Source organism: Saimiri boliviensis, chromosome 8, assembly GCF_048565385.1.
Source record: "Saimiri boliviensis isolate mSaiBol1 chromosome 8, mSaiBol1.pri, whole genome shotgun sequence".
Taxonomy (NCBI): Eukaryota; Metazoa; Chordata; class Mammalia; order Primates; family Cebidae; genus Saimiri; species Saimiri boliviensis.
This window is the reverse complement of record NC_133456.1, coordinates 20,697,947-20,720,940: the sequence shown is the minus strand read 5'-3', so window position 1 is coordinate 20,720,940 and position 22,994 is coordinate 20,697,947. Positions and strand designations below refer to the sequence as shown.

Here is a 22,994-nt window from a genome sequence, read left to right as displayed (position 1 = left end):
ATGTGCCCCGGGTCACGCGGCTTCCAGGGCAAGGCCAGGACTCACTACCCGTGGCCTACCACCCACTCTGAGCTCTTGGCCACCAGGCTCTCTTGTAGGGGTCAGCTCACATCTGTTCACCTCTCCGGGCCTCACTTCCCTCCCTCTGTAAAATGGGTCCCACGGTGGCGCAGCGGTGAGTGGGAGAAAACATCGCAAGAGGCCAGGCAGGGTAGAGCCCAGCTGGGTGGTCCCAGGCTGTGGATTATTCACTAATGGACTCCACATGGAGAGGGCCTCCTTTGGCTTTTCCTGTCTTTTTTTTTTTTTTTTTTTCCAACTGTTGGAGATGGGCTGGAGGCTAATGGAGACATTGTCCAGCATATTCTTTCCGCCAACGTCGACCTCCGCCTCCATTTAAGCCGAGGGACCTCAGGGTTTGGCCCAAGCCAGAACAGAACAAGATGACAACCTCTGAGCTCTGAAGGTCAGTAGCTGCAGAAGTGGCTATGTGGAGTGACCTGGAAAATGGACGAGGCCGGGTAGCCGACAGCCCCGCTGTGCCCTTGCCCACCATGTGAGTCAGAAGGCTCTTCCAGAAGGAAGGTCTGGAGAGGAAGTGAGGGCAGCAGATGTGCGGATGTGGGGCTCTACCTTGCCCCACCCTCCTGGTGCGGGCTGGTGGCGCAGCCGGGGCTTGCAGAGGGGACCTAGCCTCACCAGTTCTTCAACACAGAGCAAGCTGTGGGGGCAGAGGGGCAGCCACCCCAAGAAGAGGATGCAGAGACAGGGTCGGGGGCAAGCCGGGTCAAGAGAGAAGCACTGGGGGTCAGGTACACCCATGATGGGTAGATGCTGTCCCAGGGAGCCCTCTCTAGTGGCCAGCCAGGCACATGTGGGCATCAAGGTGTCCCCAGGTGCCTGGTGTGGGTCAGAAAATAAAAAGCCAGGGAGAGTCTGTCCTCAGTGTAGACAGGCTGCCATCCTGAAACTCCTCCAAGAACTACTGTCACTGCAGGGTGTGACAGGGCTTCCTTGAGTGGCCACACTTGTGTTTTGGCACCAGGAGGAACAGGGCCTTGGTGTCATGTGTGAAATCACAATCCAGAAGGATAAAGTCATATTTCCTGCCAAGCTAAGCACATGGTGAGTAGAATCCTTACATTTTACAGAGTCCATATTGATTTTTTTAAAATTAAATAGCAGAGGGCTTTGCAGCCCGCAAGACTTAGGCCAGCTTCTGTGGGCCCAGCAGGCCTCCCAGTCAGAGGAGTCGGGTCTTCTCGCAGTCTTTTGATTTAACTTAGGACTCTGATATGTTTACATCCACCCACAGCAAGGACTCCTCGAGCACTGGGACTAGGTACACACCTAAGGGCTGGAGCCTAGGGGTACCTGCCCCATGCTGCTTTCTGTTCTATGCTAATAGAAAGGAGAACGCAGACAGCTGGCTAGAGTCGACCGACTTGACCTCGGGATTCACCGACAGGGAGCCACCACCAGCCTGCACCATGCTGGGCTAACTCCAAACCCTTCTGGGTGCTAACTCTGACCCCTGGTCCCCAGAACACCAGGACCTGCCTTTGTGAGCCAAGAAGATGCCCAGGGCTGGGCCGGGCCCCTGGTCACACCCCAAAGGCTGTACCCCAGGGAACTCAAGGTTCTCAGCTCCATGTATGGGGAAGACCTGGCCACTGAAGCCAGAAGGAGGGCAGGCGGTCTGAGCTCTGCAGCGCCCAGGGGCCGAGGGGCTTAGCGGTTGGTTCTCCCGGGGCAAGGGCCCCTTCTGCGTCGTGGCCCCTCACCTTGCCCTGGTGACTTACCGGGCCCAGAATCTGGTAGCAAATTGCACTGAACTTAGAATTACAATTCTCTAGAGGAGGAGGAATACTAAATACCACAGAACATGGTCTCTATTCAGGGACAAAGTCCGCTCTCTTGCAAATTCGGACAGGTGACTGGCCAGCCCTTGCACATCCTCAATGGCAGGGGAGTGGGAGCCCCTCCCATTGTGCAGCCCCTCCCAGATCTACACAGCTCTGACGAGGAGAACGCCTTTTGGCACAAGGGCTGGGATCAGTCCCCCTGTGACCCCCTGCCCTACTCCAGGGATCCCACCCTACACTCTGGGTCCACAGACCTGCCTGATCCCCTTGTGCCCGCATAACACTGCAGAGACTCGGGACACTGCCTGGGTTCCTTGCGGCTCTTCTGCAGTCTTCTCACTGGACAGGCCTCCTGCCTCCTTAGAATCACCCCAGAGTATCCCTGTCCCACTCTCAGGGCAGGGTCACAGAGCCGAGCCCAGGCCTAGAAGATTCTAAGCTGGACTGAGCAGCAGCAAGACTGTCAGCTTCTTCATCCCAGGCACAACCTCAGTGAATGTGGCCACTGGAGGCAGTGGCCATCCTAAATTTCTGCACTGGGTGTGGGGGCTCCAAGAGCATGCAAGCCATGTGTGCTTTTCTGGGTCTGCTTGGAGCCTGCCCGGGACCCTGGTGGAGGCGGGGGTGGGGGGACTTGCTCACCCTTGCAGGACCTCCCGTTGGCAGTCATGGTGTAGCCCCGCTCAGGACACGCACACTGGTAGCTCCCCGGCACATTGAGACAGCGGAAGGTGCAGAGGATGCTGGCACCTTGAGCACACTCGTCGATGTCTGTCAGAGAAAGGTTCGGCCCCCAGTGAACCCCGTCCACCCACAGGGCCCAGCCACTGACAGTCAGCCTGTCCCTGACACAGTCACAGAGCTTAGAGGCCCATTTCTAAAATGAAGACAAGGGGACCGAGAGAGTAGAAGAGACTTGCTCAAGGCCACGAAGCAAAACAGGATCCCACTCCAGTGCTTACACCCTAGGGCTGCTCCCTGATTGCTGCCACCAGCGGAAGGGACAATCAGATGCCAGTCATGGGCACCTGTGTCAACTTAGTTCTTCATCCCCCTATTCCCATTTTACAGAGGAGGAGCCTGAGGTCAGAGTGGAGAGGCAATTTGCCCAAGGTCACACAGCTATAAAACTGCAGATCTCATGCTAAACCCTTTCTGTGTCCATGGCCCAGGAAGGACTCTCGGGGAGCCTGGCACAAGGGGAAGGAGTCTCTCTGGAAGGGAGCCCTTGGGCAGAGGAGAGGTACCTGTGCAGGTATGCCCGTCCTCAGCCAGCTGGTAGCCCTGGCGGCAGTAGCACTGGTAGGAGCCGTAGATGTTGGCACACTCCTGGCTGCAACGGTGGGCCTCACACTCGTTCACGTCTGCAGCGACACCAGCGGGCAGTCATGCAGGGCCCAGGTCCACCTTGGAGAGCGCATCCAGATGCCTCCTGACAGCCAGGCCCACCATGCTCCCTGGTCTGGAATGGGGCTGGCCCATTTGAGGGCCAGCTCTCCTGCCGGGCCCAGTAACTGGGCAGGGATGCCTGGCCTCCCAGGGGTCTCAGCCAACTCATCTCGCCAGGAGAAAGTGAGGAAAGTGCCCCCAGGCCAGGGAGGGGCCGGGAAAGACGGTGCCAGGTAAATGGGGCAAGACCCCATGCCCCTCTGTCTTGGCCCCTCACCCCCTCGCTGAGCAGCCTGGTGGCCTCACTCCACACCAGGCCCCACTGAGCTTGGGGCAACAGCACCATGAACACGTGGGAATAATGTGACAGCCCCTCCCTCAGCCACAGGTGCATCCCACACAGGTGGGTACACGAACGCACCTGTTCATGCCTCGGATGCCCCATGTAGGGGCACAGATGACACAGAGACCCAGCCCCTCTGGACTGAGGGAGCTGGGGCCCCAGGACCTCATCGGGGGAATTCAGGGCAGAAGACAACAGGAGGAAGGCGAGAGTGGAGGCCTTAGAGGGACTGGCCAGATGGAGGAGGACGGAGGGGCCGGCGTGGGTGAAGGCGTGAGGGCGAAGGGCCATGGAGGCTCTGGGCTTTCCAAGGTGGCTCTGTCCGTTGTGGATACCAGGCGGCATGGGGTCGGAGGCCAGGGTCAGGGGCAGAGATTAGGGCCAGTGTACCTTCACAGTGCTTGCCGTCGGCCGCCAGCAGAAAGCCGGAGGCGCAGGAACAGCGGTAGGAGCCTCGTGTGTTCTCACACGTGTGCTGGCACAGGCGGCCCGGCGAGCTCCAGCACTCGTTCACGTCTACAGGAGGGCAGGCCGCAGGCACAGGGTGGGTGGCCTGGAAGCCAGCTCCCTCCACCCCCAGGGGCCACCCGGGGCTGAAGAGGGGACTGGGTGGGAGAAGGACACCGAAGGAAAGACAGGGAGAGGCAAGGACAGAGAGGCAGAGACCAGGTGGCGGGGACACAGCCAGGGTGTTGGAGGAAGGCGAGAGGCAGAGGCCAGAAGGACAGACACAGGCATAGCAAGCGACAAGAAGAGATGGTGACAGAGACTGAGGGAAGCAGGAAAGACCAGAGCAAGAGGGGCAGAGACACAAGGAGGAGACAGCAAGGACCAAGAAGCTTAGGGAGTCACAGTCAGGCCCAGCAGGAGGATGAGGCCAGCTAGAAGGCGGCCTTGGGAGCTTCATCAGGTGGGTCCCACTCAGGCAATGGGGGTGCTGGGCATGGGGAGGTGAAGTGTACAGAGGGCATGGGCCCAGCCAAATGTTCCCAGGAGTCCTGGCCACCAGCCCTACCTACCGATACAGGCCCGGCCGAAGGCGTCCCGCTGAAAGCCGGCTTTGCAGTCGCAGCGGTAGGAGCCGGGGAGGTTGTGGCACACCTGGTTCTCACCACAGCGGTGCACACCCGTCTCACACTCGTTCACGTCTGTGGATGAGCAGGACACCCTGAGGCCTGGGGCTCCCTCCACACACACCACTCACGGATAGGGAAGCAGGCAAGCCGCGCTGGCTGGCAGGGCAGAGGGGCGGGCCTTACCCACACACTTGGCCCCATCTTCACTGGCATGGTAGCCGCGCCTGCAGACCAGTGGGTTCCTCTGGCAAGTGTAGGAGCCCACTGTGTTGATGCAGCTGAAGCCTGACCGACAGGCCTCGGGCAATGATGTGCACTCGTTGATGTCTGCAGAGGCAGGTGAGGGTGATAGGGAACCTGGCGTGGTGCCCTCCCAAGCCCCATCCCCTCCCAGGGCCACACTGGGAGGGTCCTAGGCTCCAGACCAGCCTTGGTCAGAGCTGCAGGACCAGAATGTTCCACCCCTGTGCCCCACCTCCCAGAACCCAAGCACCTGCTGGCTGGCCCTACACCCTTTCATATCTGCCCAACGGAGCAGCTGGAGGCGGGGCGGGATGGAGGCTCAGTACCAGGGTAACTACACCAACCACAGGCCGGGGAAGCACATGATGCTGCGGAAGCACAGCACATCAACAGGACATTTTAGAGGCACAGAGACTAAGATAGCAAACCCCTTTCTGGAAGGAGTTGATGGGGGTGCAGAGCGGGTGGAACCTCAGGCTCACTTGGGGACAACTAGACTGGCATCTGTAAAACTAAAAGTCTCAACCCTCGAATGCAACATAGAATCATTCTAGGAGGTCTCACTGGCATTCTCTGCTAATGGGGAATTTCAGTGGGTATCACACGCAGCACTGTGTGGGGACGCTGGTGTTCCAGCTCTTCCCGGATGTGCGTAGATGTATGTGCCAGGTCATGATCTATCACACAGCACTGCTGACTGGTTAACAAAAGTGGATACTCATTCGCATCCAGTCCAACTCCACAGACATCTGCACGGAGGCCACTGCATAGTAACTCAGCCAAGGTCCGACAGCTCAAGGTAGTGGAAGCAGCTGCACTTTGGGGGACATGCCATTCACAGGGAGGGACAAGGAGGCTGGGAGAGGAACAGAGCAGAAGCCAGGCCTCTCTGGTCTCTAAAGCCCTCAAAGCCCCCACAAGGCCCCTGGTGGCCACCAGCCCCGCAGCCCCTGCTCACCCACACAGTTGCCTTCAGGGTCCTGCAGGAAGCCCTCCATGCAGCGCTGCCGGGCCTGGCAGTAGAAGGAGCCCTTGGTGTTCTGGCACAAGAAGCCTGCCTGGCAGGTGTGCGTGCCCATCGCACACTCATCCACATCTGCAGAGGAGAGGCTGGGTGTCAAGGGCTGGAGGGCAGGTCCTGCCTTTACACTGGGCAGCCCTGCCCACACATCCCCGCCCTCAGAACCATGACCCTGATGGCCACAAAGATCTTCTGCTCCCTGAGAAGCTGGCAGGGCCACACTGCTGCTGACATGGCCCTTGTCGCAGGAGTAACAGCGATGTGGCCATGTTTACTGCACTTCTCCTTGGTCCCAGGCACTCTTCTGGGCACTCTGAGATGGACTGATTTCCTTAATCCCCACACAACCCTACAAAGTAGATGTCGTGATGTGCTCCATCTTACAAAGAGGGAAGCTGAGGCATAAACAAGCCTCCACCACTGGGGAGCACTGGACCAGGACAGAACTCGGGGGACGGGCTTCCAAGCCTGCTCTGTTAGTCACTGCCCCACACTTGCAGGGGGCAGAAGTGGGGATGTCCCCACCATGTGCCTCGATCTTGAAGGTAAGGTCATGTGTCCCCACTTTAGGGAGGTAGCACAGGTAGCAAGAAGGCTCCAGCCCCAGAGACTTTCTGCTTCTGGAACACGCCAAGAGTGCTTCCTCCCCACATCCTATGGGCCTCAGCACACTGCCCCCTCTGCCTGAACACCCTCCCCAGGAGCTTCTCATTCAGGTCTCAACTCCAACATCACCTCCTCCAGGGACCTCCTTGAACCCATCACTTACAGGGGCCCCCAGTCACTCTGCCATCTCCGTTTGCCTGTGTGCACCCCACCACGAGATCAGAGAAGGGCCACAGCACCCCACCTTGCAGCCCTGGTACCCAGGACCCGGCAGGTACATAAGAGCAGCTCGGGAAGTACTTGTTGAAAAGGTTGGATGAAACCCCTCCCTCTGCTTAGAAGGGTGGAATTTTCCAGTGAAAGGGACAGAGTGAGCCCTCTGTGGGCTTCACCTCAGCACACAAACAGGGAAACCAACCCACAATGAGGAGAATAACTGGCACCCAGACACGAGCAGGCAGGAGCAAAGCCGGGGTAAACCTAGCCTGCCCTCACCCAGCCTCAGCCTCCTACCTCTGCCCCAAACACCACCATCATGGGGTCTTCCCACCAGCAGGAAACCCAACTAAGGGGAGCTTGCTAGAAGGGAGGGGATGAGGAGGGGCATGGCCAGGCCTGGGCAGGGCCAGGGCAGGACTGGGGTGGAGCCAAGGAGGGGCAGGGCCTCCAGCTGGTCCTTTTGGGCCCTTCTCACCTTCGCACTCGCCATCCTTGAGGGCATAGCCTGGCTCACAGGTGAGTGCCTTGTAGCAGCGGAAGGAGCCTAGCGTGTTCACACAATGCTCACCCCGGCTGCACGTGTGCAGGTCCGTCACGCACTCGTTGATGTCTGCAGGGAGAGCAAGGCCGTCAGAGGCTGCAGGGAGCCCCCAGAACAGTGGCTGAGTGCAGCCAGCAGACCTTGGGTCACCAGGAGGGAGGGAGCACCAGGTCCTGCCCTCAAGGTGCTCACCATCCAGAGATGTGGCTGATGTCTCGGCACCCAAACATCCGTTCATTCAACAAAGATTTATTGAGCACCTGCTATGCACCAAGCACCGTTCTTGGTACTTGGTGTACATCAGTGACCAAGACAGACAGAAATCTCTGCCCTTGTGGGGCAGACACACAAGGGGAGGGGACACAATACATACATAAACACACACAAATGGAGGTGGTGCTCAGTGCTGTGAACAAAACAGAGCAGGATGCCGGGGGGGGCGGGGATGGGTCAGGGATAGATTCTCAGGAAAGAAGACATTTGAGCAAAGGTGTGACAAGCTGACAGACTGGGTCGTGCAGACAGTCCAGGCAGAGGGGTCAGGGACGTGAAGGCCCTGAGAAGGAGCCCAGCCGGGCAGGCTCAAGGGCCTGCCAGGAGCGGCGTGCGCTGCAGGGGAGAGAGAGGAGAAAGAGGGTGAGCAGGAGGAAGGCTGGGAGCCACAGAGAGTTCCGAGCAGAGGAGGGAGTGGTCTGACTTATTTGGAGCAGGGATCTCTGGCATGGGGTGGATAATAGGGGTGAGGATCCAGGCAGGAGATTCAGTGGCTCAGACTACCTTCTATGGGTCAGGAGCCGCGGTTGGATTCCGGAAGTATTGTGAAGCTGGAAGCAACAGGACCCAATGACGGATGAGATGAAGATGAGGCAGGAAGAGGGGCCTAGAGGCCCACAGAGCTTCTGGCCAAGCAGCTGGACCGGTGGCAGTGAGGGCAGCTGTGAGGTGCAGGCTGTGGGGGAAGGTGGGAGACCTGCTGGCCATGAGAGTTTGAGGGGGAAGAGGCAGCCGAGGACACGCCTCTGAGTTCACACAAAGGGTTCAAGTGAGAATAGTAACTTGAGAATGGTCAGATGGCTGAGGCCACCCAGGAGAAGAGGCCACAGTGAGAGGAGGACAAGGACCAACTCCTGGGAGATTCCAGGGCTAAGCAGCTGGAGAGAGGAGAAGCCAATGAAGGAGAGAGAGGATGCATAAGGGAGGCTACCAACTCAGAAACCACCCCTGGGGCCACAGAGGCCACCAACTCAGAGACTGTCCCCAGGGCCACAGAGGCCACCAACTCAGAAACTGTCTCTGGGGCCACAGAGGCCACCAACTCAGAGACTGTCTCCGGGGCCACAGAGGCCACCAACTCAGAAAACTGTCCCCAGGGCCACAGAGGCCACCAACTCAGAGACTGTCCCTGGGGCAACAGAGGCCACTAGCTCTGAAATCGCCCCCAGGGTCACAGAGGCCACCAACTCAGAAACCGCCCTGGGGCCAGAGCTAAGCCAGCATGGAGAGCTGACCCAGTTCCTGACTCCTGATGCTCCACCTTGCAGTGGCGGTCGGGCGCGCCATTCCTCTGCTTATGCATCCATTCTATACACATTAACTCTGTGCTAGGCTCCTGTGACCAAGCGGGTGTGTCAGCCCCAGCTCTGGCCCTCAAGGACAGGCAGGTGGAGGCTTGAAGGCTCCAGCCAGAGAGCTGCCTGCTGTGGTTCTGGACCATCAGATTCACTTCTCAGGAGTGGTGACATTCAAGTTGAGTCTACAAAGACGACTAGGAGATCAGGTGGAGAGGTGGAGCCCTGGAGAAAGAGACCCTCCCAAACTCACAGGTGAACCAAACAGTGTCCAGGCCAGGCAGACCCGGGGGTGGCTGGGAATGGGCCAGCAGTTTCCAAGGAAGGCTTGGCTGCGCAAGATAAAGACTTGATTTATAGGCTGGACTAACAGAGGGAGGCAGTTCCCAGGACCCCAGACATGCCCATAGCCCAGGGAGTCTCCCACAGCCTGGAGGAATTAAGGCAATAAATAATAGCAGCACCATGAGCGGAGGTTCACCAGGGTCCGGTGGTTTAGAGGATGGTTCTGCAAGCCCCATTTCACAGATGAGGAAATCAGCCTCCCAGTAGTGCTGTGACTGGACCAGTCACACGGCCAGCCATGTGGCAGGATTGAGAACAGAAGCCAGAGTGCCTGGCCCCGAGCTGTGTTCTGGCCCCATCACTCAGGCACTGCTGCAGCATCGCTTTAAGGGAGGCTCAGAGCTGGGGGCTGCCTCCCCTCCCTGCAGCCCAGCCCGCCTGAAGCACTCCTCCCTGTGCCCAAGACAGTCTACAGACCACGAAAGGTAACTGGTAAGCACAGGGGAGTCTCTGGCAGAGCTCACACCCAATACTGTCCCACTTTGATTTACATACCTCCAGTGACGGAGAGCTTACTACTTCTGCAGGTTGCCTCAGTATAACACATTGGTTGAATTTAACAATGATGTCACAGAACTAGCAAGTTCTTTAAATGAACTAGTTCATTTAATCCCCACAATGACTCTTTGAGGTGGGTGCTGTTATCTCATTCCCAGTTAAGGAAACTGAAGCTCAGAAAGGTTAACCAACTCGTTTAAGGCCTATAATTAGAAATTCAAAGAGCCAGGATTTGAGCACAGGCAGGCAGGCCGGCTGCAGAGGCCACACTCCTGATCCTAGCATGAGCCTCCCGTCTCACCTGCCCGGGTTAATAAACAAGTGCAGAGCAAACTGCAGGAGTGCGCTGTGGACGTGCACGTGACGGAAAGAACGCGCAGCAGGTGCTAACACGACAGGATGAGCGTGTGCACGAGGGGCATGAAGGATGAAGAGGAGGCGCTGACACGTTTGTACAGGATGAACAAGGAGGGAAAGAAATAAAGGAATGCATATGAGCTCATAAATTTTGCTGAATGGAATGTGCCCTTGCTCTTTTACTCCCAGAACCCACTTTGCAGGTGCCTGGGGGTCCCTTTTAGCATGAGGTCTTACCTCCAAGCAACCAGAGGAGCCTGCATACTCAGGCACAGTGAGAGGGCAGGGCGTCCCAGGAGGGGTGCTCAAGGGCCCTCGTGGGAATCTGCCTTCCCAGACATACACGCACGGACCCAACCCAGACAGGAAGAGCTGGCCAGCTGCTGGCAGGCAGGGTCAGGAGCGCATGTTGTGCCGACGGCTGGAGGCCTAGGGCAAACATGTCTGCAGCAGGCATTCAGCCCAGCACCATGGGCCCATGTGCCCAGCGGTGAAAGGTGAGGAAGGAAGGGGACATGTCCCGGCTGGACATGGAGCACACAGAAGACAAAGGGGGCTCTGGTCACAGGCCTGCACACACTATGTTCTGGTCCTATGTCCATACCTTTTTTCAAGCTGTTCCTTCTACCCACATGCCCTTCCTGATTTCCAAATGCTATTCCACTACCACCAGCCGGAATGCGCTTGCCCTCTGCGTGTGTCTCTGTGATGGCATTTACCACAGTCTGCCCTGAGTCCCAGCTACTGTGGGTCTATCTCCATTTGGGACCACGAACTGGATGAGGACAAGGGCTTATGGTCCTCTATGAAAACATCGGAGGCTGCAGACACGTATGCACAGAGCACTCCTGGAGTCCCAGCCCCGGGCCCACGGACGGCCTAAGAGAGGGGAAATAAGAGACGTCACCAATAACCAACCCAGGCGATGCGCAGCGCAAGTGCCAGGCGTGAGCCCTCACCCCGTCCTCTGGCCCCACAGTCAGAGGGGAACAAAGGGAGGCTCAAAGAGAAGAGCTCTGCTGCTCAAGATCACATAGCAAGAGAATGTCAAGCTGGTGTGCGAGGCGGGCTCTGCTGGACCCCAGCCTCCATCCACCAGCCTCTGCGGGGCATCCTGGGGAAGGCATGCGGCTGATGTAGCATGCTCACAGTGCCCAGGCTCTGTGCTACAACTGTGCACACACATCACACAATTGTCAAGGGAGGAGCAACAGCCTCCATGTGACAGATGAGAAAACTATGGCTAGGAGAAGGCAAGTCATTCATCCACAGCCACAGAGCTTCTGGGGGTCCTGCTTGGACCCCAGGCCTCCCACCCTCCAGACCCCACACACGCTATCCTACTCCCAGCATGTGTGACTCCCTCATTTCCCTGCAGCTCAGGTGGGGTCCACGACCCACTAGGCCACACATCCAGTTCCCTGACACACAGACACGTCCCTGGGGAAAGCAGCCTCCGGGTGGAGCTGGCAGCCAAGCGGGACAGGACGCCAGGACGCAAGGGTGAGACATGGAGCACGGGGGTGCCGGCTGTGCTGAGAGCTCACATGCAAAGGGCAGACCCTTTGGCACGTGGCCGCAGTGTGACAGGCTTGGTGTGGAGCAGAGCAGAGAGCTAAGACGGCAGGCGGCAGGCGGGGCCCTGGCTTACCCACGCACTTCCTGTGCGCATTGAGGATATAGCCCTCGGCACAGATCACTGTGTGGTTGACACAGTAGAAGGATCCCAGGGTGTTCACACAGAACTGTCGCCGGCTACAATCGTGAGCACCCATCAGGCACTCGTCTTGGTCTAGCAGCAGCCGCAGGAGGAAAACAGAAGTACTGTTAGAGGGGCATGGCCTGCCACGGAACACCCAGTGACAGAAGGAGAAGACCCAGTGAGGGGTGGGGCCTGCCCGGGGTCTCCCCATTTGTGTGCAGCTGGGCCTTGGGCCCAAGCCTGAGTGTGCAGAACTGGGCCCCACTGCTTCAGTAACGACAGTGGTGTGGCGAGACTCAGAGAAGGTGGGTGGTTGCCCACAGTCACAGTGGAGACAGGCCCAGAGGCCGCCTCCCGTGCACACTCGACACTTCCCACATCCACAGCCACTGAAGGAACCATACCACAGACAGCTTGCAAAGTCCAATACTTAGGGGACCAGGCCAACCACATAAACCAGAGAAGGGCCCACAAGGGCTCCAGGACACTGAGTGTCTATGCTCTGTCCCAAAGGGGACAGGTGGCCCTAGGAATGCCCATCACGACCTGTGGCCTGGAACCCGGCTTTCACTGCCAGGGCCTCCAGAGGAGGGAGAGGGTCCTGAGGATGCAGACGAAGGCCAGGCTGCACGGCCAGCACAGGCAGAGAGGCCTCACAGGGCTAGGCCCAAAGGAGGCCCGCCCCAGGAGAGATGCAGTGCTTACATTTTCAGGGCCCTGGGAGATGGGGGGCGGGGCCCAGAGAACCCAGCTCCACCTGGACCTGAAAGCTGCCCCCAGCATCAGAGAGGAAGGCCTGCCGGTCACCGCCACGTCATGCACCCTAGGCAAATCTACTGTCTTCTCTTGGCCTGTAGGATGGTATCTGTCCACGTCAGAACACGGTCTTAGCTGGGGGTGGACACAGGCTTTCAGCTTCTGGCAGGGATATGGGTGTTCACCCAGGCAGATTTCATTCTGTTCTCCCCAGACACCCGCCAGGGTCTCATCTCCTGAGCCTGAACTGCCGTTCTTCCTAGGCTCTGCATGCTCCATTTCTGACCTGCCCCCAGGCAGGAGGTGGAGTCTTGAGACCTCTCAGCTTGGCTCTTCAGATGCCACTCACTGTGGGAACCAACCCAGCAGGTGCTGGATCCAATGGCCTCATTTTACAGTGGGGGGCCTGGCCCCCAGAGGCCCCGCAGAGACAAGACCCAGACCTAGGCGGGGCCACGGGTGGAAGGACTTGGCTCCCTGGACAGCTAATCATCACTAATGTCCTTCATTTGGGAACAGATTCAGCCAGGGATCCCTGCTGTCCAGCCTCCCTCTCACTCATCACTGGAGACACTTCTGTCTGCTCTTAAAACAACCGGCATCACTTCCCCTTCCCCCACTTCACCCAGGCCTGAAGATGGCCTCACAGACCAGGGCAACAATCAAGGGCAAGGTGAGTGGAGGTGGTGTCCACGGACCAGCAGCATCCATATCACCTCGTTAGAAGCACAAATTCTCAGGTCTACCCACTCGGACTATTGACTCGATCTCTGGGGATTCGGCAGAATCTCAGGACCACCTGTTTTACCCAGGCCTCTAGGGACTCAGGTACACACTCAGCGGGAGAAGCACCACTCCAGGAAACACGGAGCAACACCAGAGGAGGAGCCCGGGCCCTGTCCCTCTGCAGCCACATTTCGGGCCACCCAGGAGTGCATGTAACACCACACAGCCACGTGAGAGGGAGTGACTATTTAACCTGCTCTACTGGGGGTGCTCATCATAGCAGCCAAGACCTTTCCCCCACAAACTCATCAAGTTTTAGGTCCCAGCCACCCCCACCTGGAGGTCCCCATCACAGACCAACTCAGGTTTGCACAGGTAGGAGGGCGCCCCAAGGTACTCACCTTCACAGGACACGCCATCCGCCATGATGGCGTAGCCAGGAAAACAGGAGCACATGGCTGAGCCCCCAACGCTGCTGCACACCTGCTTGCAGGGTCCATTGTCTGAAGGAAACCATAAAGAAATCAGAGATTACCCGGGCCTGGCCTTGGCCTACACTGGCTCATTCCCCATCCCTGTCTCTAACCTACTAGTGAGACACAGAAACAAGGGTCCTGGGAGGCAGAGAGCCTGGGAGACAAGGAACCCCACTCCTGGTCCTTTTCACAGGTGCATCCGTTAAGTCTGCTCCAACACTGGCTGGCGTCGGGGATGGTGTCCTGGGTCTGCCTCCCCCACCACTCAGATCCCAGCCCATGCCTTGAGTGACAGCAATAATAGTGAGGAGATGGAGGAGAAGAGAGAAGGAGGAAGAGAAAGGAAGGAGGCAGGAAAAAAGGAGAGGGAGGGAAGGAGGAGAACGACAAAGAAGAGGACTTTCTAGGCGCCGCGGAACGCGGCCTCCACCACAGCTCGGCAAACCAGGAACCGACTACCTCAACTGCAAGAATGGAGACAAAGAGCGGCTAATGGGCTTGTTTGGGATCACACATCAGGTCCCAGGCTGCCCCACACTGTGCCTCCTCAGTGACTTCCTCGGCTCCTCACTCAGCCCCGGGTGAGTCCATCATCCCCAAAACAGAAGCACCCCCTTCGGAAGGGCCATCTTGTACATACCCAGCAGCAGAGAGCTCACCACCTGCAAGCAGCCCAGACCCACCCCCTGGGCCCTGGCCCCTGGCCTGGAGACACTGCCCCCACTGCTTACCTTTGCAGGTATTGGGCTGTGGCAACGGCAGCGGGATGGTGTTAGGGGCCACCTGGGAAAGTTCTGACTCCAGCACAGGTTCCTGTGGGGCTGCTGGCTGTGGACGGTGACCCTCTGTCACGGGTAAACAGAGAGGGGTTTGGGGGAGGTCTCAGGTCTTCAGCCAGGCCTCAGGCACTTCTAGGCACCTGCCCTTCTCACGCAGGGCACTGACATTTAATCCCCCACCCCATTTCACAGGAAAGGAAACGGAGGTTTGGAGTATGCATATACCTTAGGCAAGATCGATCTCAGCTACTGGGAGTACAGGGGGTGGGATGAAAAGAGGCAAGGAAGAAGAGAGGGGAGAAAGGAAAAAGAGTGTCTAGATTAAAAACCAATCAATTCGGGACCACTGGCTGGGAGCAAATCCCTCTGGATCACCGTGGGCCCGGCGTCGGGGAGATAGCTGGGTTTTGGTGAGAGCCTCTGTGGCCTGAGCCTGTTCCTGAGCTCAAATATAGGACCAGGAACTGGGGCCAGGTCCCTGCAGATGGAGCTCCAGGAAGGAAGCTTCTATTTTCTCTGCCTCACAAATTCCCCATCACTGGGGGCCTCAGGCTCCTGTGGGTTCCAGTGTGTGAGGTAGCAGGAGGTGAAGGAACCCACAGTTTGCACCCCAGGAATGCCACACCCCCCTGGCAAGATCAGCCCTGCCCACAGCCCCTGCCTTGTCCATCACAGTCCTTACCTGGGCGGCAAGTGCGGCCATCATCCTGCAGCAAGAAGCCGGGAAAGCAGGCACAGTGGTAGGAGCCCACAGTATTGATGCAGAGGTGCTGGCACAGCTCTCCCGGGAGGAGAAGGCACTCATCCTGGTCATCACCTGGCAGGCTGTTGGGGAGCTCAGCCTCTGTGCCCAGGGATAGGGCCTCTCGGCCTGCCATCTCTGCCTCTGAAACTGGGACAGGGGTTAGAGCTCAAGACAGAGCCAGCTTTGTCAGAGAAGGTGGCTGAGACCACCGGCTTCAGGAAACTAGTGCAGGTCCTCATCAGGACCTTTGTGTCCCCAGCAGACAGCAAGGATGGATGAAGCAGGATGGGTGGGTGGGAAGGCAGATGGATAGATGGATGGGTAGATAGGTGAGTAGATAGATGGATGGGTGTGGATGGATGGGTGGGTGAGCAGATGGGTAGATAGATGGATGGGTAGATGGGTGGGTGGGTGGATGGGTGGGTGAATGAATGGGTGGGTAGATGAATAGGATGGGTGGATGGATAGGACGGGGGGATGGATTGGTGGGTGGGTGAATGAATGGGTGAATGGGTGGATGGGTAGGTAGAAGGATGGATGGTAGATGGATACATGGGTGAATGGTTGAAGAGGTATGTGGCTGAATGGATGGATGGGTGGGTGGGTGGACAGACAGATAGATGGGTAGATGGATAGGTGAGTGGATGAACAGACAGATGGGTGAGTGGATGGGTGGGTGGATGGGTAGATGGAAGGGTGGATATGTGGATCAAAGGATGGGTTGGTAGATGGATATGTGAGTGGATTTATGAATGGGTGTGAGACTGAATGGATGGATGGGTAGATGAGTGGGTGGATGAGTGAACAGGAAGATGGATGGGTGGACAGACAGATGAACAATGGATGGATGGATTGGTAGGTAGATGGATGGACAGATGAATGGATGGATGGGTGGCTACATGGATGGATGGACGGATAGATGGATGGATGGACGAACGGACAGACGGACGGACGGACAGACAGATGGATGGACAGATGGATGGATAGATGGATGGATGGATGAGCAAATGAATGAACAGACCTCCACAGTGAGAATGAACACATCAGGGCCAGGTCCAAGTCTTCATCACTGCATCCCCTACAATAGGACAGGGTCAGACCCACAAGGAAGCTCTCACTAAAGTGTTATAATGGATTCAGACCCCTGACCTCAGTGACATCAGGGAGGACCTTCCTTAGCAACAGAAAGGGCTCCAAATCTGGGCTCCATTGGCTCAGATGTGACCACTGACCTGGGCCTTCCCTAGGTGGGTCATCTTGGGCAGCACTAGGCCTCTCTGTGTCTCCAGATTCTGAGATAAACCCATCTCCCAGGGCTGCCCTGGGGAGCAGGTGAGAATGGGAGAGGAGGCTTCTGGGGCTAAGCTGCGTTGAGAAGCTCTCTGTATCACAGCTGTGGAGAAAGCATGCAGCCGGGACTTCAGGGGGAGGCCTACAGCCCCTCCAAGCTCTGTGCCAGCCCAGGGCCTCCGCCCTTCCCACCCAACCCAGGCAGTGGAGCCCACAGAGAGAGTAGCTGCATGAAGTCACGTCTGAGGAACGTGTTTCATATGGAGGATGTTTACATTAAGCTGCAGCCCAATCAGTCCCAGCCGGTGCCTCCAGGCAGGGCCATGATGGCTGGCAGTCTGGCCCTGCAGAGATTTAGCACTGCAGGCAAGTGGCGGACAGACCTGGTCCCAGGGCCCCTCCTAGCACACCACAGGCTAGGCGGCACCTCCAGGATTCAGGCTCAGCTCACCCTCACCAGCATGTTCCTCACAGGAGGAGGAAGCATGGATCTCTGGTCTGGATCATGCCTGGCCATGTTGCCCACCCACCCGACCTTTGACTTCTAAAGCCAGACTCCCTCTCAAACTCTATCTCGAGCCAGACTCTTCTGTGTACTAACCTGGCCTTCATACCAGTACTCAACCAGCCCCCTTAGAGCCAATCTCAGCAAGCAGCACTTCCTTAGACTGGACTTAGTCTCTGTACCCACATTGGATTGGCGAGGGTGGTTTGTCCATCTATTTTAGTTAATCTGCCCAGGGCTGGCCTGGTCCAACCCCCACACACTCGCCCCTGCCTCATCCTGATAGGAGATCCAGATATCTGTTCCCCAACCTGCACCTCACAGGATATGAGCTCTTCCTGTAGGATCTCCTGGGCCCTGGCAGCTGCAGACAGCAGGCATCTTAATCCCTATGCACAGACTTCCACCATCTTGCATTATAGTGACAGAGACCTGGGTCGCTTGGAGCCCAGGCTGACTGGGTCTAGGTAAAATTCCGGGCAACGGGAAGCCTGAGGCAGAAATGGAGTCATTAGAGCCAAGATGTCCAGCCCTGGCTGTGCCAAAGACCCGGCATATGCCTGGGGCAAGATCCTGCCCTTCTCCGGGCCTCATCTTCCTGCTCTGAGCTACTGACACATGGCAATGGTAACAGCAACAGTGGTGGCAATGCTGAGTGCATCACTAGGCACTGAGGAAAGCCCTTGACAGGCATCCTATCATTCATCCTTGCACTGAACAAGGTAAAGAATACAACTCCATTTGACAGATGCCACAGTGAAGGCTCTGAGGACTGTGTGACTTGCCCCAAGTAAGCAAAGGAGCTGAGATTCCAACCAAGTCTGCTTGACTCCCAAGGCCAAGAGTTTAATCTTGATACCAGGATTAAATTGTGGCTTTAATTCCCACTGTGGCTTTCATTCCCATTGTGGCTCTAATTCCCACTCCATGAAGTGCCCAGGACAAATTCACAGGGGCCCCAGATGATGGTCCATAGGAACAGCAAAAAAACTAAGCTGGTGGTTCTGGAACCCACCTGGACATCTAACCCCCAACCAGCTGAGGCTGAACATGCGGATACCCACAAAGCAAGTCTGCCAGGACTCTCATGGCACCAGCCCCAGGGCCACCAAGGCCCATGTGCACAAAGGACACTCGCTGACTCACTGGGGCACCCTCATTGGGCTCCTGCAGACCTACCAGGCACAGAGAAAGCTAATGGTCATGGGTCCAGGAGACAGCCCTGGCTAGGAGAGAGGAACTAGACATGGCAGCTGTAAGACACATCACAAGAAGGGAAACAGAAGCGGGTAACACCAAGAACAATGAGGGAGGGAGGAAGGATGGATGGATGGATGGATGGATGGATGGATGGATGGATGGATAAATGCATGAATGGATGGATGGATGGATGAATGGATAAATGGATAGATGGATGGATAGATGGACAGAAGGATAGATAAATAGACAGATGGGCGGGTGGATGAATGGATAGGTGAATAGATGGTCAGACAGATGGACAGACAAACAGATGGACAGATAAATGAATGAATGGATGGGTAGGTAGATGGATAAATGGATAGAGGAACTGATGAATGAACGAAGGGATGAATGGATGGATGAATGGATAGTAGATAGGTAGATATATGGATGAATGGATGGATGGATACACAGATGGGTGGGTGAGTGAATGGGTGGATGGGTGGATAGGTGGGTGGATGGGTGGGTAGGTGGATAGATGGATGAATGGATGAATGGATGGATAATTGGGTGGGTAGGTGGGTGGGTGGGTGGATGGATAAATGGATGGACAGATAATGGGATAGCGGATGAACGGGGGAGTGGATGAATGGATAGAGAGATGGACAAGAGGGCAGGAGGATGGGTGGGGGACAAGTGCAATGGATGGATGGAAAAAGAGCAGACTGGTAAGTGGATAGGGAAGAAGATGTACAGACAAAGAGAGGGGAGGGTGATGAGTGGATGGTGAAAGGGTGATGGGTGGTAGTTTATGGTTAGGGGGGTGGAGTGGGTGGTCCACAGAAAACAATGAAATCACCATCCTCAGAACTCTGTTTAGAGCAGACCTTATGTCTCAAGCCACAGGTGATGATGGACCCAGGGTCCCCACGGAAGGCCAGAGGTCACCCAGCCTGGACCTCATATGCTACAGCCAGGGAAGGGCAGCACTCACCTCTCCGTGGTGCAGCCGCGGGCTCTGGAGATCGGCGGACCTCAGGTACTATGAGAGGCTCTTCACCCTCACAGCAGGAGAGCATGACATGATTGCAGGGATAGCCCAGGTTGGGATTGGACTCACACGACTGGCCCTCGGCCCGCACACGGAGGCCCAGGCCACAGCAGTCACAGCATTGCTGCAGAGAGAGACGGTTATCACTGCCCAATCCCTGGCCCTAGCCTGGAGCTAGGCTCAGAGGAGGGGCTGATAAATCAAGGTGAATTCGCCATTATCTTATCTTCTCTGCCAAACTACGTACTCTCCCAGGGCAGAGGGGCCCTCTGCCTCTATTTCCCTGGTCTGGCACAGGGTAGGGCTAATTTAAGTCTTTTGAAATAGATAACAAATAAATGGCCTATTGTGGAAGGAACTATAAATTAACCCCCTAGCCACACTCGTTATCCCCTCATGTTTACTAGCAAACCCCAATTCTATTCAATCAGCTAAAAGGCAGCATTTCCCAGGGGCCTTTGCAGTTAGAGACAGATTCACTCGGTGGAGACTTCAGGAGGGCTTTAAACTGGGGATGATTCTACTTGAATCAAGTACATTATTTTTGCTCCCCCTCTTTCTCCTTCTTGGAGCACATATGTGATGGCTGGAGCTTTAGCAGCCCACTTGGGCCATGAAGTGATCCTGAAGATGAAAGCTACAAGTTAAAGATAAATAAACATAAAAATAGAAGACTGGCTTCCTAAACATGTAGATCTACCCCACCCCAGACCACTTTCATCAAAAATTAATTGGTTTAATTATTTTAAAATACAGTGGTATATTGGTTACACCAACAGCACCAATTATTCACTCTTTTCTGTGTTCACTGTCTTTGCAATGTGATATTGCAGCTACTTCTATTAAGAGGATGTGTATATTTCCCAGCCTCTTAGTTGTGCCTTATGTCTTTCTTTGGCCAATAGAATGAGATACACACGACGGTGTACCAGTTCCTAGCCTAGGCCTCAAAAGACCTTGAATGCTTCTATTTCTTTTCCTGGAACTCTGCACATCCACTAACGGAACAGGCCCATGCTAGCCTGCTGGGGGTTGAGACACTGCATGGAGCAGAGACAAGTCACCCCAGCGGAGGCCATCCTAGATCATCTAGCTCCAGTGTAGCTGTCAGCTGGCAGCAGCCACATATGCAAGCCCCCCCAGGATCAGCTGAGCATGGCTCAGGTCAGGAGAAGTACTTGGCTGACCACAAATTCATGTGCTAAGCCAGCAACAGGCCACTGGGTTTTGGATGGTACATTATCCAGCAAAAGCTAACAGATACTCTAGTCCTGCATCTCTCAACGTTGAGCACTTGCTGCTACTGAAGGCCCATCACATACTTAACACTTAGTTGCATTATCTCTGATTCCCCACAACCAACCAAAAAGACAAGGATTATTATCCCAATTTTCCAGATAGAAAAGCTGAGGCTCAGAAAAGAGACCTGGTCAAAACCAGAAAAGGGGATTCTAAACGTTTCTAAACTCTGTCAACGGGGTCCTCTCACTAATACTACTTGTTTTAAGGAAAAAACTGACCCCAAGATGACGAAAATTGAAGTCAAATTCCTCCCCCAAATGCCAGAACCATCCAGCAGCCTCTGTCACCATCACCCAGGCTTTAGACGGTGGGCTTCAACTCCTTTCCCGGCTCCCCAGTCAGGATGAGGTCCCTTCTGGGAGGTCTCCTGAAACTGTGCTACTGCCCTAGTTTGCCCTCACCTCTGCTGTAGACAGCCAGCTATCCATCCCAATGTCTGTCTTCCCTTCTTCCCCATGTTCAGCGGGGCATCTGACCTCCCAGAATAGACGCTACATTCCTTAGTCTTCCTTGCAGCTAGGTGTGGCCAGCAGACTAAGCTCCAGCCAATGAAATCTAAGCAGAAGTGCCATCCACCCTCAAAAAAGGGAGCTATTCTGCTAATGTTCACAGCAGCATTATTATTGACAATAGCCAAAAGGCAGAAGCAACCCAAGTATCCATCAATGAATGCACAGATAAAGAAAACGTGGTCTGTCTTACACAACGGAATATTATTATTCCAACTCAAAAAGGCAGGAAACACTTCCATTTGCTACACATGGCATGGATGAACCTTGAAGACATTATGTTACATGAAATAAGCCAGACACAAAAGCTCAAACACTGAATAATTCCACTTATATGAGTTCCCTAGAGTAGTCCAACTCACAGACACAAAAAGTGGAATGGTGGTTACCAGGAGCTACAGGGACAGGGAATGGGAGTTAGTGTTTAATGGGAACAGTTTCAACTCAAGGAGAAATTCCTTGGAAGGATGGTGGTGATGGCTGAACAACAATGTGAATGTGCTTAATGCCACTGAGCTGTGAACTTAAACATCGTTAAGACGATCAATCTTACATCACATGTATTTTACCATGACCAAAAATAATTTAAGCCGGGCACGGTGGCCCCTGCCTGTAATCCCAGCACTTTGGGAAGCCGAGGTAGGTGGATCACTTGAGGTCAGGAGTTCAAGACCAACCTGGTCAACATGGTGAAACCCTGTCTTTACTAAAAATACAAGTTTGCCAAGCGTAGTGGTGCATGCCTGTCATCCCAGCTACTCAGGAGGCTGAGGCAGGAGAATTGCTTGAACCCGGGAGGCAGAGGATGGAGTGAGCTGAGATCACGCCACTGCACTCCAGCCTGGGTGACAGAGACTCCGTCTCAAAATAATAATAATAGTTATTATTATTATTATTATTTAAAACAAGGAAGCTCTCCTGTCCTTTTCTGGAGTTCATCCTGGACCATAAGGCAGCAAATTAGAGCTGGCAGGTCAAGAAGACCACCACGCCCGTGCCCCATTCCTGACGACCATGGAGCCACTCACTCCCCTAACTCTGGTCTGCCTTCCCAGCCTGCAGCACACGAGAGAAAAGCCAGTGTTCCAGGAAGTTTTCCATTACTTACAGCCAAACGGATACCCTGTCCCTGGCTCTGTCCTGCAGTGGCCACCATAAGCTCCAGCACACAAACTGACCTCCTGATGAAAATCCCTCCCAGGGCTGTGCAGACGCTCCGCTAGAAGCCCAAAGCTCTCAGCATCTTCTACTGTCCTTTATGTGCCAGCCTGAGGACTCCTGGTGGCCTGTGTCTACTGCTGCCAGGCCATTGGACCACACACCCCATTTCCCAACGTCCTTGCCTGAGTGTTAGCTCACACTGTTCTCTGCACCACTGCTGCCCGGTGGTTTTACCCCACCCCAATCCCACTGCCCATGTGGGAAAGCCACCATCAATAACCAGTCCCCACAACTGCCAGAAGGGACCCAAATTACGTCCCTCAAACTCTCCATGGGGTCCACCTTACTCAGAGTCAAACCACAGTCCTTCCCATGATGGCCGAGAGCCCTGTCATCTCTCCGGGCTTGGCTCTGCCTGCCCCTGTCACTCGCTGCACTCCAGCCACACAGCCTAGACATGCCAAGCAGGCTGCAACCTCAGGGCCTTCGCACGTGCTGCACTCTGCCTGAAAGCATTTTCACAGACGTCCCTACCCCAGGCACTGTACAAACATCCCCTTCTCAGTGAGGCTGTCAGCTGACACTGTAGCCCCTCCCCAGCCCTGACACTGCCTATCCCACCTCTTTTTAGTTTTTCCTCCTTAGCAAAATCACCTGCGACCACGACCACGCCAGGTGCTAACATATTCATCGTGATCTTCCTCTGTCTTCCTGGCCAGAAAGAAATCCCCGGGAGGGCAGG

The 22,994-nt window shown here is 55.7% G+C and overlaps 1 protein-coding gene across 2 annotated transcripts in view; it reads right to left on the bottom strand.

The window, feature by feature from the left end:
- The window catches only part of FBLN2 (fibulin 2), a 92,472-nt gene that overhangs the window by 3,736 nt on the left and 65,742 nt on the right, over positions 1-22,994 (bottom strand). Inside the window, exons 5-16 of one of the 2 annotated variants that reach the window (XM_003926180.4) lie at positions 19,224-19,404; positions 15,193-15,402; positions 14,463-14,576; positions 13,657-13,758; positions 11,723-11,863; positions 7,238-7,372; positions 5,875-6,012; positions 4,857-5,000; positions 4,617-4,745; positions 3,988-4,113; positions 3,113-3,229; positions 2,508-2,636 (exon numbers count right to left, since the gene is read on the bottom strand). In XM_003926180.4, coding sequence (XP_003926229.1) covers positions 2,508-2,636; positions 3,113-3,229; positions 3,988-4,113; positions 4,617-4,745; positions 4,857-5,000; positions 5,875-6,012; positions 7,238-7,372; positions 11,723-11,863; positions 13,657-13,758; positions 14,463-14,576; positions 15,193-15,402; positions 19,224-19,404 — 1,666 coding nt within the window. The remainder of the gene's footprint in view (positions 1-2,507; positions 2,637-3,112; positions 3,230-3,987; positions 4,114-4,616; positions 4,746-4,856; positions 5,001-5,874; positions 6,013-7,237; positions 7,373-11,722; positions 11,864-13,656; positions 13,759-14,462; positions 14,577-15,192; positions 15,403-19,223; positions 19,405-22,994) is intronic. The other variant, XM_003926179.4, reaches the window with a different exon arrangement.